The 15,078-nt window shown below is 36.4% G+C and overlaps 1 protein-coding gene across 3 annotated transcripts in view; it reads left to right on the top strand.

Moving 5' to 3' along the window:
• Window positions 1-14,687, top strand: part of LOC127429398 (A disintegrin and metalloproteinase with thrombospondin motifs 2-like) — an 89,282-nt gene extending 74,595 nt beyond the window's left edge. The window contains exons 15-23 of one of the 3 annotated variants that reach the window (XR_007895273.1): window positions 631-711; window positions 1,904-2,067; window positions 2,856-3,015; window positions 3,118-3,250; window positions 4,702-4,909; window positions 5,120-5,249; window positions 7,386-7,460; window positions 11,693-12,604; window positions 13,516-14,687. Coding sequence is in view for 1 of the 3 variants with exons in the window: in XM_051678410.1 (XP_051534370.1) it covers window positions 631-711; window positions 1,904-2,067; window positions 2,856-3,015; window positions 3,118-3,250; window positions 4,702-4,909; window positions 5,120-5,249; window positions 7,386-7,460; window positions 11,693-12,549 (1,808 nt within the window). In the remaining 2 variants the exon portion in view is untranslated. Of the gene's footprint in view, window positions 1-630; window positions 712-1,903; window positions 2,068-2,855; window positions 3,016-3,117; window positions 3,251-4,701; window positions 4,910-5,119; window positions 5,250-7,385; window positions 7,461-11,692 lie in introns of all 3 variants that reach the window. The other 2 variants (XR_007895274.1, XM_051678410.1) reach the window with 2 other exon arrangements.
• Window positions 14,688-15,078: the final 391 nt, after the last annotated feature.

The following is a 15,078-nucleotide window of genomic DNA, read 5'->3' as shown; positions in this document are numbered from 1 at the left end:
CTCCCTACAGTCTCAAACTCTTTATATTTATAAGCAATTACTATAAATCCATAGTTTTATATTGCATCATCATTTGTGATTCATTTATATGCTTTATTTAATGAATAGGATATCTTAAGAAAAAATATTATCAATGTTTCAGGGGAGTGAGCTAGTTGTGGGAAACCCAGTTTGAATTTGTGAAATTTGGAAGTACCACAATCTTGTTTTCAAAATGTTTTTCACAAAGGTTTTTTTCCCTTGCATTTACTACACTAAAATAAGTGGTAACCTGCAATTGTGACCGCAAGGATCTATTTCTACTTGATCAAACCCATAACAATTACTCTTGTTGGTGTAACCTAGTTTGTTGGGTTTAAATAGTCAGATTAAATAAAAAATTGTACTTGGAAGAAAAAAAAACAAAAAAAAAAACAGTTAATTTAGGCCTATATGTTGCACACATGAAGCACATTTAAGGTTACCTATTTCTACTTGATCTAACCTTTAAAATGAGTTTTAAAGGTTAAGCTTAAGGTAACAATCGCAGGTTGACATTGTGTACAATAGGCATTGGTAATAATAAGTACGATTATTAGACTTGTATGTTGTCCTGTCAGTCATTTTTATTTTGGGGAATTTTCTTGTTAGGTTTTCTGAAGATCCTGGAGATTCCAAGAGGAGCACGGCACATAATGATCCGTGAATTCAAAGGAACCCCACATATTCTTGGTAGGACCTTCTTCCTACCAGATGCCTGTGTGATTAATTACTCAGACACTGGCACTTATAACTCAAGTGTCTGGCTTCCCACTGTTTGTTATTGATGGAGAGTTTTGGACTCTTCCTGGCTTTGAGAACATTAAAAGCTCCAGCTCAGTGGCCGTGAAGCACCTTAGTTAGTTGGAAGTAATGCCTTCCAATATGATTGATATCATATTATTTTTACACTGTGTAACATTTATTTATTTCTTTTTCTGGGTAGTAAGTGTTATTTTCTAATTGCTTATGCCTCAAAAGTATAGAAAATGGCTATTATTCCCCACAAATTTTGTTTTTGTGACCAGGACAGTGATATTTTGAAATTTACCTATTTCCAATGAGAAAACGGGCGAATTTGTCATCACATAAAGTCTGAAAAAAACAACATATGAATCCAAATTAACATGTATTTATACTAAAGTAATATTCAAAGCTGTGCTGGTCCATAATGGTAACAAGTACCCGTCTCTTCCCCTGCCTCACTCGGTGCACCTCAAAGAGGATTACAACAGCATCAAGACCTTGCTGGACGTGTTGAAGTATGATGAGTATTATTATTATAGGAGACTTCAAAATGGTGGCATTCCTTATGGGTCTCCAAGGTGGTTTTACCAAGTTTCCCTGCTATCTTTGCCTTTGGGACAGCAGAGACACCAAGGCGCACTTCAAAAGGTGGGACTGGCCACAGCGGACCGAGATCTCTGTGGGGAGGAACAACGTCAAGTGGGAGCCACTCGTGGATCCCCGGAAGGTGCTGATACCACCACTGCACATCAAATTGGGCCTTATGAAACAATTTGACAGAGCTCTAGATAAGGAGTTGGCAGCCTTCTAGTACCTTCAAGACTTCTTCCCTAAGCTGTATGAGGCAAAGGTCAAAACCGGTGTCTTCGTTGGACCACAGATAAAGAAGGATTTTGGATACATATGCTGACTTTATGTGAACGAAAAGACACAAATTCCCCCTTTTTCTCATTGGAAATAGGTACATTTCAAAATATCACTGTCCTGGTCACAAAAGCAAAGTTTGTGGGGAATAATAGCCATTTTCTATACTTTTGAGGCATAAGTAATTAACACTTACTACCCAGGAACAAAACTTGTGTTACATAGTGTTTTGAGTTACACTGCATGTAGTGAAAGTTAAACTGTCCTCTCATAGCGGTGAAGAACCAAGCAACAGAACATCTCTTTCTGAACGACGAGGGAGATTTTCCAGAGTCACGTACAGTGATCGAAAAAGGTGTGGCATGGGAGTACACCAACAATGATGACATGGAGACGGTCCAGACAACCGGACCACTCAAATATGGAGTTCTTATCATGGTGAGAATGATAATTACATCTGCCCTCATACCTAACATGCACCATCTGGTGAGTATTACAACATTTTGACCAACTGATTGCTGAGTGTCAGTAGCAGGTGCTAACTGATAGATACTTAGTCTATGTTCATAACTGTATCCTACTAGAACTTATCCTCCAGTATGTAATACATAATTTGTTTTAAATAGTAGGCAGTATACAATGTATATGTTGCAGTATGCAATGAGCAATACGCTAGTATTAAATTCTGAACAAAGTCTGGGGGGGAGAAGAACCTCCGAATTAAATTACACTTGACCCAGCCCATTTGCACTTTGCGTGTGCAATTTCGCCATACCAACTTGCATCTTAGCGCATGCTTGCATGAAAACACCAAAACTTCCTTGCCATGCCCATTGACTTTGCATGTATCACTTATGGCATAGCACTGCGCTTAGCACTAGCGCTCTTAAAATAGGGCCCTATGTGTTGTGAAAATTACATAAGCAGACAATTAAGGATACAAATCCAATACTAACGCTTAACCTAAAAGGGATAGTTCCTTGAATTTACTGACCCTCATGTTGTTACAAACCAGTATGATTTTCTTGCATCCATGGAACACAAAAGGAGATGTTAGGTATAGTGTTTGTCTCAGTCACTTTTCAGGGCTTTAAGGGCAGATAAGACCACTAGTACTATTGCAGTTTTTAATACTAGTAGTAAGAAAAGAACCTTAAATGGTGTTAAAAAGGTTTGTCATTTCAAAAAAGTACAAAAAGTTCTACAATGTCAATCATCTTCACTAGGTTCACTCCCAGAGTACTTTTAAAGTCACACTTTCATACAAGTACATACTGGCGGAAGAGCCGCTTTCATCAATGGAGAATACCCTACCTCAGGATGACACGGTCTATTTTGAGTGGGCTCTGAGGAAGTGGTCGCACTGCTCCAAGCCATGTGGCGGAGGTACATTGCAATATGACACATAGATAAGAGCTTTGTGTGAAATCTGGATCGGTGGGACAGCAGCGTGTATTTTGGCATTGTGTCTGTTTGTCTGGCTTGTAGGGAAACAGTACACGCGTTTTGGATGCCGGAGGAAGTTGGATGGCAAAATGGTGCACCGCACGCTCTGCTCCAACATACCCAAACCTCGAGCCATCAGTCGAGCCTGTAACCAGAAGGAGTGCTCAGAACCAATGTAAGCATACAGGGTTTGCCATGTGGTAGTTTTTAAACCAATATCATAAAGTTAACCTCTAAACGTAGATGTCCAGATAAGAGGCAGAGAATGACACGAGGATACAGGTGAAAGATGATTAGTGTATTAGCTGTAATTTAGTCTTGCATAGCCAGACTTTTGAACTGAGGCAAAAAAGTATTTTCTTCAGTCCAGCTTATTCTGGTCATGAACCACCCACTTTGACAGAGTGACTGACAATAAAGCAGCCAACCACCAATTGTTTTGTGTTTTTGTGCCAGTTAGGGGCAGGGTTATCTAAAATACATTATACCACAATAATAGGCTGGTGTGAAAAACTGAATTCAAATATTGGCACGGCAGACTCTGTAAACGTTTATAGATTTGAGATCAGAATTTTTGTTCTTCCGAAAGTAAAAAGTACTCATTATTTAACAACCATAACTCAGAAAACAAAGCAGAATATAGCTGCAAGCAGCAATTATGGAGCGAAGCACAACAATGGCAAACATTTTTATTGAATTTAGAATTCTGGTGATTATTTTAAGCAGAGTGGTGAAAAAAAGACATTAGTTTAATGACTTTTACTGTAATACAAGTGCTTTTGACCAATAGGTGGTGCTGTCACCAAATTGATAAGGTATTGTCAGGGCTTTTCACAATTCCACACATGAAGTTTCATGTCAGTATGCCAAAGTGTTCATGAAATACAGCCTCAGATCCTTATTGGCGTCTTGCCATATAATTAGTTTATATGTTACACGAGAACGGTTTGGTCTATCAAAAAGATTTTCACAACTTTTGTCATGAGAATCCCAAGATGTTACACAGCAATTTGCAAATCAGTGCAAATCAGATGGACGGCCTAGGAGGAGATTGAAAAAGTATTGGGTATTATTTGACTATGTATGCCCCAAGGAATCTAAAGAGACCAATTTCATGATTTAAGGCCAAACTATTCAGAATTTATAAGCAAAAATAGCCATTTTTCATATTTCTTAACCACCAGGTGGTGCTGTGCTGAAACTGTACAGTTACCCTCATGCCATGCTTGTGATGACAAATACCATGTTTCATGTCAATATGCTAAAGCGTTGCGAAGATACAGCCTAACGTCCATTTTGGCGAGCTCACCGTTGAATTTGTTCATGAGCTATGCAAGAACGTTTAGGTCTGTCATTATTAAAATTTTTGGTCACGAGTAGATGATTTTGTTGATGATACATGCACATTTTCTAGTGAATCGGACAAACAGTCTAGGAGGAGTTCGAAAAAGTATGTTTTTCTGGAAATTAAAAATGGCGGGAAATCTAGTGGGCGGAGCTTAAAAACGATGCAGCCTATTGGGCGTGCTGTCTGATGCTAAAACTATCAGTAATTCTTCAAATATTGCCCTTCTGTGTGTGTGTGTGTGTGTGTGTGTGTGTTTGTGTGTGTGTTCTGAATAACAGCTGGGTGACAGGAGAATGGGAGGAGTGCAGTAAATCATGTGGTAAGACTGGTTCTCAGACTCGACCTGTGCGCTGTGTGAGACCTGAGGTGGACGGATCATACAAAGCCGTCAACGCCAAATACTGTAATGATGACCGGCCAGAGGGACGCCGTTCCTGTAATCGCCACCTGTGCCCCGCACAGTGGAGAACTGGACCTTGGTCTCAGGTAAGTGTGTGTGGGTCAGGTTTTGCATACATTGCCTAATCATTTCCCTTCTCTCCCCCCAATAACTCTCTGTATTCTGTCTATAAAGCAAAAAGCCCACCCACTCCATCATAAAATAAAGAACAATAATTGACATTAATATTGAGAATTAATACTACAATAATGAGTTTTTGCATGTGTAATGAGCTTATGTTCTTTATGTGTGTGTAGTGCTCAGTGACCTGTGGCAATGGAACTCAGGAGCAGCAGGTTATGTGCAGCACACCTGACAATGCCATTGGCATTTGCATGGACACCAAACCTGAGAGCATTAGAACATGTCAGCTGGCGCCATGTCCAAGTGAGTGTCCACTGTGGCTTGTAAAGCTCCTCTTAATGCACTTATGACTCTTAAAAAAAAAAAAAACACCTTATTTTCCTTAAAGGAATAATTCCCCCAAAAATAAAAATTCTGTCATTATTTACTCACCCTCATGTCATTCAAAACTTGTATGCTTTTATTGTTTTCATGGTACACAAGTGGAGAAAAATCTTTACGTAGCTCTTCCACACCTGTCAAGCTCCAAAAAGGACCAAAAGACATCATTAATGCACTATAAAAGTAGTTTATACGACTCATGCAGTAGATTCCAAGTCTTCTGAAGCCATACAATAGCTTTGTGTAAGGAACAGACCAAAACTGATTTCATTATGAGGTTTAGGTGTCAATGATATATACATTATAAATATAAACATTAGGGCTGTCAATCGATTAAAAATCTTCATCAAATTTATTACATGGTATGCTGATTAATTAATCAAATATTTGCAAAGAAAGCTCCTCTAATAACAATAATTTAATATATATAATGATTAAATTATTTAAATAATTACAAATTAAATATATATACTATAAAAATAATAATTCCTATAATTAAAATGCATTTCATTATTGTGGCAGATGAGTAAAGCATTGATAAGACAGGACAAAATGGCTTTAGAATCCAATATATTGTTTATTTCCATATTATTGAACATAAGACAATCATTGGCCCACAGTCCACAGCAATCCATTTTGCAACTGAATTTGTCAATCAGTCCGAAATTTATTTTCTAAGCCTGTGTCAATGTACACCTGCGTCAAAAGGATGCTTTTGGAGCGTCTCACTTTGGTTGTGTCACATCATAAACATAAAACGTTTTAGATTACTGTGTCAGGTTAAACAAGTTTTTCTAGAAACTTGAAAAACACATCTTGAGATTCCTGCATTTGGATTTGCGCTCCAACAAGGGTTTGAATGCAAGAACACCTCCTTGGCTGCATTCCACTTCACTTTGAACATCCACTGGCTAACTCCCCTAAGCACTTCCCCTCAGGGGAATCCCTGCCACCATTTTGAAAGTCTGTTCCACTTTGTTAAATGAGCAAGGGAAGTTTCTGTGGACAGACTCTCAACCCCTCGATTTTGACCGAGGGAGCGAGTCTACTCTGATGTACGCTCCATATACCACAATGCAACTCGATTGTGACGTGACAGCATATCGTGCTTCATAAACCCCACTTCATAAACCCCACCCCCACACAACTCTAATGTACAATGTAAGTGAAGTTAGGTCAATTAAGCAGTTTAGAAAAGTTATATTGAGATTTAACAGCATAATACTTGTAGCTACCTTAAACTATCTGTTTGTCACACAGTTATAGCCTATGTGTTCATTATTATGTTACCATTTTCCTTTTTGCACAGCTTGATTGATTCTTTCTAACAATTAATTCTAATAAAAAAAAAATATTTAAAAAAAATTAAACATAAGAGATTTATACAAAAGCCTCTGAAATTCAACTAAACTTTACCGGAATCTTTGGTTGCATCAACCTCCAAAAACGTTGTTTTCTCAGGTGCAAAAATCATTTAATAATACCACAAATTGACAGCCTTCAATATGCTACAAGTAATCAAGGGTTTAGGGTGTTCCAGTTTAACCCAATGCACAGGTTCTGCTAGTAGTGGGCACTCGCACAACGTAAGCAATGACGTATATCCGAGTCCGTGAGACAGAGGGAAGTTCATTGTTATTTTGTGTTAGTTCATAATGCATTAACTAATTAAAACATACTTTTAATGTAAAAAAAAAATATTAGTACTGTACATGTAGAAATTAGCATTAAGCAAGATTGGTAATGCTGTAAAAGTATTGTTTATTGTTGTTAGTTGTAGTTAAAAGGTTAATGAATGTAACCTTTTTTTTAAAGTGTTACTAATATTGCTTATATAACTTTAAATAAGTCATATGGACTACTTTTATGGTGCTTTATGATGTTTTGTTTTTTTTCCTTTTCGGAACTGACAGATTTTGGGGGGGTGGGCAGATGGGTTTGAAACGACATGAGGGTGAGTAAATGATGACAGAATTTTCATTTTTGGAAGAACTGTCCCTTTAATCCAAAAAATGAAGCTGTTCCTAAATCATCTTGCCCTTCTATCTCAACACTCAGATGACAGAGGAAACTTCCTCATCCAGTGGCTCTCCAGAGCGGACCCTGAGTTCCCAGCACCCAAGATCTCCTCAAGTAAACGGCCACTTTCCAATCAGGAGCCTGCTGTTTGCTGCATGTCTGCTCTTTCCTGGACCCTGTCTCTCTTTCTTACGCTATGGCTTTGTTATACTATGCCCTGACCACTTCTCTGTCTCTGAGTCTGCTCCTTCGCCTAACTTCTCCTTCGTCTAAGGGAATTCTGTGGGCTGTTTCTTTTCTCGGCCCTTGTTCGCTCTGTACAGGGCTGAGGGGTCAACATGGCGACTTAAATTGAGTTGATAGAGGGCGATAAATGCCTATGAGGAAAGGGGCCTTGTTTTGAGGAGCCTTGATGGTAATTCTGTGTCAGGTAATATGATATGATATGACTGTTGTGATGACTTCCAGGGAGAATCAATCAACCAATCTATTCACTAAATGAAACAACCCTTCTGTGTCAGGGAGGTGATCTGGGATTGTTGGTGACGGAATTTGATGTACACACAATTATATGCATATACAATATGAGCGTAAAGACTATTTATCACTAAAAAGACATCAAAGGTCATAACTCCAACTTATATTGACTGTTATATGTTATGTATTTTTGTACATATTCTTTCTGGAAAAAGTTGTAAGATCTTGAGTGTTGAGTATACAGGGTAAAATCACTAGAGATGACGCAGCATCTACAGTGATGTTTCATTCTGTTTAAGCTGGTTTTTACCCAAATGATTTTTCTGTATATTTTCTGGAGGACAAAATGTTATGTATGACGGTGCATGCTTTATCACTCTTGCATTTTTTATTTGATAAATTGGTTGTGTGACATTGTATTGAAGAAAAAAATACCTCATGCTTCTATATAATTTGGTTAAAAGAATAACAAACAACAGAGTTTATTTTTTCCACTCACATCAGACATTTTTGCCTTAATTTCGGTTGAAAAGATATGGGTATCATTTTAGGTTTGTATACCCATGAAATCCAAAAAGAGGCAGCTAAAGGATAGAAGGTAAACAACAACAAATACGGATGTTTACAGCAAAGAGAGTCAGTTGCTGCTATATATCTTGCTAATATATTTTGATTATATCATAGTCTTTTTGCTGTATCATGATTGCAAGTCTGTGGAAAGACAAAACTTTAGCGATGCAGACAATGTGTCTGAAGGCCTTTTATTAACTATACAGCTATTATGTATCTATATTAATGATGTTGAATATACTTAGTAACATTAATATATTCAATGACTGTTATCTCTTACACAAGTTACTAAAATGAAATATTGTATTTATCTATGTATTTTGACCTTGCAGGCAGGTTTCCTTACCTGAAAAGTGATGATTTGATTTTACATATATATATATATATAAAGAATGTATTTAAGGTTATTATGATATTTTAAAGGATTATAACGTTTATTCATGTCTGCCTATGTGTGTGTCAGGTAAATGCTATTATATTTTTGTCTTGTCTTTTAAAAATACCTGAACATCCTTAAAACAAGACACATTTACTTTATAAGCAAAATTGCAAAAGATATTAAAGGGTAATCCAAAAATGAAAATTCTCATCATTTACTCACCCTCATGCCATCCCAGATGTGTATGACTTTCTTCTGCTGAACACAAATGTAGATTTTAAGAAGAATATTTCAGCGCTGTAGTTCCATACAATGCAAGAGAATGGTGACCAGACCTTTCAAGCTCCAAAAATCACATAAAGGAAAAATAAAAGTAATCCATTTGACTCCATTGGTTAAATCTATATCTTCAGAAGAAATATAATAGGTATGGGTGAGAAACAGATCAATATTTAAGTTCTTTTTTTACTATGAATCTCCACTTTCACATTCTTTCATATTCTGAAAGTGAAAGTGGAGATTTATAGTAAAAGAGTTTTGAAATATTGATCTTTTTCTCACCCAAAATGATTGCATCGCTTCAGAAGACATATATTATACCACTGGAGTCTTATGGATTAGTTTTATGCTGCCTTTATGTGATTTTTGGAGCTTCAAAGTTCTAGTTACCATTCACTTGCATTGTATGGACCTACAGAGCTGAAATATTCTTCAAAAAATCTTTTTTTGTGTTCTGTAGAAGAATGAAAGTCATACACATCTGAGATGGCATAAAAGTGAGTAAATGATAAAGAGAATTTTCATTTTTGGGTGAACTATCCCTTTAAGAACTATCCCTATATTTCAGAGAATATATTTTGACTTAAGTTTATTTTTCTTACCACATTATCTTACAATTTTTTGTTTTCTTGTTTTAAGCATAAATGTAAAAAAGAAATTGTGTAGATCTTGTTTAAAATAAGGAAAAAATATTCCCCAATACAGTCAGAAAAATAAACTTAATGCAAGATATATTCTCTGAAAACAAGTTTTATTTTCTTACACAGTTTTGCTTCTTAAGTAAATTGATCATGTTTTAAGGATGTTTAGACATTTTACTGCAAAACAAGACAAGAATACTGATTAAGAACATTATGTTTTGTAATAAAGAGTGAAATGAATATAATAGGGTCCAGGCTAAAAAAATCCTCCTTTATCCAAACACACAAGACTTGGAAACAAATGCTGCAATTAAAAAAAATAAAATAAAAAAATGGCAGTAACGGTAGCATTTATTTTAGACTGTTCTTCCAGACCTTTTCTGGAATTACACATTCTACTCACTTCACATCTAATACATTATTAGCAACATTACTAATCAAAAGACTTATAAAGACTGTTTTGGTTTAAACTGGAAGGTTTGGTTTAACCTAGGTTTGAAAGCCCCTCCATGGATTTGAAGGCAGCATTTGGCTCTATAATGTAGTCAGTTCTCAAATCTTTGTCAAATGCTGGCCCCTGTAGGGCTTATTTGTCAAGGCTGTTGCACTCCAGACTGTAGCATCTCATTTTTGGTACCTGCGATTACATAACGTGATTGGTTAAATGTAGTCCAGGATGTGCCATTTCCGTTTGCAATTTTTTCCAATGGATTTGATGGCGTCAAGAGGTTTTTTACCAAAGTGTTTACTAAACTGTGAATGGTGTGACATTTTCAAAGCAGTTTACATTGTACTGAGCAAAGTTATATGTGTTGTCTTGTACATGCTCTGTGTTTGACAGAAAGTCTCTGTGTAACTAATGTGGTTTCTTGTCAGCTGTGTTTTTGGGAATAAAGAGTCAAGTAAAATTAAATATTAATACTCTCTGAACTTGTGCTCCATACTTTTATGCTGATAATAAGATGCTTGTGCTGTTCCTCTCTGGCTGAATAACTGAATAATTTGAATTTTGCTTCTTTCCTCATTTCCTGGTGTTCTCATTTCTTTCATTTTCATATTGGGTGATTCTCACGAAACCTGTCAGAAAATGTCTAGGGGATATCTAAACCAAAAAGACAATGAAACCTGCATTAAGGACTATATATATAGATAGATATATAGATAGATAGATAGATAGATATATTGTGACATTTTCAGGATCTTAAGCACATTTTACACCCCAGTTCTTATTACTGTAATACGTTCAGACATTTTACTTTACTATTCCCATGGTTTTCTATGATAACTCTAATTATCGTAAAAGTAATATATTTACTTAAACACTGTAAAAAAAAATGTAAACACTTTTTTTAAAATTCATATCAGCTAAAATGAAAGGCACAAAGGGAGTACTAATATGATATTTAAATATTTTAGAATTTAAATAAAATATATTTTTTTCGCATTGCAGTAATGAGAATTGAGGGGTAAAATGTGCATAACTGTTGTGTAAATTATGTCACAATGTTTAAAAAAAATCTCAATGGCCCTAAAAAATTTTTTTAAAAAAAGTCTTCATTTTCTTTATACAAAATATTATGTATTATTTATTTATTTTGATTTTGAATTAAAACAGGTGCAAGTTTTGTGAGAATCTCCCTATTCTACTTATAGATTCTTATAATTTCTTAAAAGGATTGTGCATTCAAAAATTATTCTGATGTTGTTCCAAATCCATATGACTTTCTTCTGTGGAGCATAGAATGTCAGCCTCAATCACTATTCACTTTCACTGTATGGAAAAAAATGCAATGGAAGTGAATGGTGACTGAGACTAACATTCTGCCTAACATCTCCTTTTGTATGGCACAGAAGTAATAAAGTCATGAGGTTTTGGTACAACATGAGGGCAAGTAAATGATTATTGCTTTTTTGTTTTTGTTTTTTTTTTGGGGGGGGGGTGAACTATTCCTTTAACTCTGAGTGGATCTGCACTAAGCCTTTGTTGGTTTGTCTTCCAGGGTTTCGCTGTAAAGGAGATAAGTCTGTGTTCTGTCGGATGGAGGTTTTAAGTAAGTACTGCTCCAATCCTGGCTATAGACAGATGTGCTGCAAGTCTTGCAACGAGGGTAACTATACCACAGAATTCAACGTTACTAGACCCTGGACCTATGCTACTGTTGCACCTCCCGTAACCTCCACTGCAACAGCTCCTGTTCAGACCACACAGATGTACAGGACCTCACTGAAGCCCAGCACTCACAGCAGCCGTTTAGCAGGCACACCATCTGTCAGCAGGTGGAGAAGACCCAGTACCACTGCCACACCTTGGGGCTACACAACCACTGCCAACCCATTGACCCTAAGGAGAGAAACGACAATCGCTTGCACCACTAATACTGTCACTATGGAAAACCAGCATACTAGCACACCCACCTACAAGGAGGACACCAGCGCCCCCTTCTACGAGGAGGAAACTTGGAGCGGTGTCTCAGCAGAACACATCTCAGAATCAGAATCATCTGAGTCCGTCTCATTTTCTGCAGAGCCCTGGCCAGTCACTTCGATATTTACCAGTACTGTTGATGATGAAAGACTTGACACATCTATTATGACAACGCCACCGCCTAGAGTTACAGCAACAAGCCCTCCTGCCATAGTTACTCTCCATAGGTCAGAGGATAAAAAGGAAAATAACTCCATTGATGTGTCCTACAGGATTGTCAGTTTAAACGAAGTTGCACTTAACCACTTTGTTCTCAGAAAGCTAATGCCGTTCCGTGAGAAAATACAAAATAAAAGGATTCAAGAGCTCCTCGCAGAGAAAAGGAGGCAAGACTTTCTCCTACAAAGACGGAAAATAAAGCCAAGAGAATGATAAATTGTTTTCTCTCTTTCCAGTTCCGTTATCCCTGGTGATCTTATGGTATTATGTGAGTACATTTAACATGATTTTACAGGAAGTAACATGAGATCACAGTCTTACTTGTGATATCTGTTCAAGGAATCTTAATACATGTGATCTGGGAAAGAAGCATTACCATATTCAATGTTTAACTAAAAATGACAGTATCCCATTGGTTTACAACATTTTGCTATTTAAAAAAAGATTGAATGAACATTTGAATCTGTCTAATGTTTTAAAGTTGAAGTGTCCATGTTAATGTTAAAATACTTTATCCTATCCCAGCTTAATGTGCAAACACAACTAAGTAAGTTTGTAGGTTTATTCCCCTTAAACAATCAATCAATTTTGTAGGTTGATTCCAATTTAAACAACTGTTTGTTTAAACATCCTGACCAATCTAAAACAGCAATACTGGCTCAACCAATAGAGTGAGTTTGGGGGTGGGACTATCTGTGATCAACCAATGGAAGACAGGGTGTTTAGAGAAACCTTTTTGCAATAGAGCTTAAAAGAGCACATGGGTGCACCCCATTTTCAGCCATCTTGGTTCCCATTTTTTCCATTAATTTTTTCTATAGGCTTTTCTTAAAATCCTTCATAAAAAAGTTCTAATCCATGCACCAAACCAACCAGCTCCAAGGTGAATCACAACATGACAAACTTTGATCTAAAGCAAAAGTATTTGAAAATCGGACAAAAAGACAAAGATACAAGACTGTGTACTTCACGTCTTTCATGAGGAAATGAACTACAATCCCATGATGCATTGCAAATGACGTAATTGAATTAAAAACTATGGAGAAATATAAAACTATTGATTTAAAGTTGTTGATTGTAAGTATAGGATCAATATATTTAAATTATATCACAAAATATTGACATTTGACTTGGTTTGTTTGCTGCGATTTTCTCTAATTGGTTGATCTTTCTCTGCAGGAACATGGGAAGTGTAGTTCTTCATCAGGAATTCTGCTATTAAGCGCAATTTTGTAAAAAGTTGAAATAACACAGACTGATGGCTTCAGCAGAATGATTTGTCAGCATCTGGTTCATCTTACATAAAACTGAAATTTTCCAGCATAAAAAGATGTCCCAAATTGCATTTTAGTTGCACCATGACATCGCAATGAAGTTTTTATGGTGCTAACTCCACAACCTAAAGGGTCCTTTGTCCTGTGAAACTCCTGTGAGCCTTATGTTGAAAAACATTGTTTTCATACCACTAATGTTGATTGCTTTGGCATTTTGTTTTCATTATGAAAAATATTGTTATCACAGAGATTCATCTTGCTTACGACTTCTCTGCACAAATCTGAATTATCTTACTATATGTTGTAAATATTAACTAGAATTATATTTGTTGTATTTATTGAAGTGCCTATTACATTAAAGGAGTTTTAATACACAACTCACCTCATGCCATCTCAGATGGGTATGACTTTCTTTCTTCTGCTGAACACAAAGATTTTAGAAGAATGCCTCAAATCTGTAGATCTATACAATGCAAGTGAATGGTAACCAAAACTTTGAAGCTCCAAAAATCACATAAAGTAAATATTGATCTGTTTCTCACCCACACCTATCATATCGATTCAGAAGACATGGATTTAACCACTGGAGTCTTATTGATTAATTTTATGCTGCCTTTATGTTCTTTTTGGACCTTCAATGTTCTGATCACCATTCACTTGCATTGTATGGACATAGAGAGCAGAAATATTCTTCTAAAAATCTTTGTGTTCTGCAGAAGAAAGTCATACACATTGGGTTTGCATGAGGGTGAGTAAGTGATGAGTTTCCTTTTTGGGTGAACTATTACTTTAAGTGAATGCTTTCTTCAAAGGCATTGTGCATATCAGTCCACTTTGTGCTTTTTGTGCATGCGGCATGAGTGACAATTCTACACATATCCTAGAAACACAGGAAGCAATACTGATATCTTCTCCACACTGTCTGAGCACCGTCTTGAAGAGTCAGTGTACGAATATTTGGAAAATGCAGTGGGCGTCTATGTTCTTGATTTATGACTGTCTGCATTCTTGATTTAAGGGGTATGAGTGAACGCCTACATTCTTGATTCATCAAATTCTTGATTTAATAAAGCTGCAAATGAAGTAACAGTGTTGGTCTTATTCCAGCTAATCACACATTTATTTTAGTGTGTAAAAAAGGATGATATAATGTATTGGCAGTGAGATTTTAACATGGCGAACCACCACAGATGGCCACAAGATGGCTGTGCATCTCTTTTTATCGATCTAAAGATGTTCTAAAGAGATCTAAAGAAAATTACCATCAGTTTGTAGACTCTTGTTGTTTTTCCATTTAAGCACACAAGATGCTTTTCAGAAAATTCTCAGGTCATGCTGGGATTACATGGTTCATCTGGTTTTGAACAAACTTGTGGAGTCCATGCCAGCTTGAGTGGGGCAAACCAAATTCTAAGAAGTTATAAAATTCATGTTAATTTTCAGTTCAATTTTCACTCAAACTGTTAAT

This window comes from Myxocyprinus asiaticus, chromosome 38, assembly GCF_019703515.2.
Source record: "Myxocyprinus asiaticus isolate MX2 ecotype Aquarium Trade chromosome 38, UBuf_Myxa_2, whole genome shotgun sequence".
Classification (NCBI taxonomy): Eukaryota; Metazoa; Chordata; class Actinopteri; order Cypriniformes; family Catostomidae; genus Myxocyprinus; species Myxocyprinus asiaticus.
Note: the sequence above shows the minus strand (reverse complement) of the source record. Positions and strands in the feature narration are given on the sequence as shown.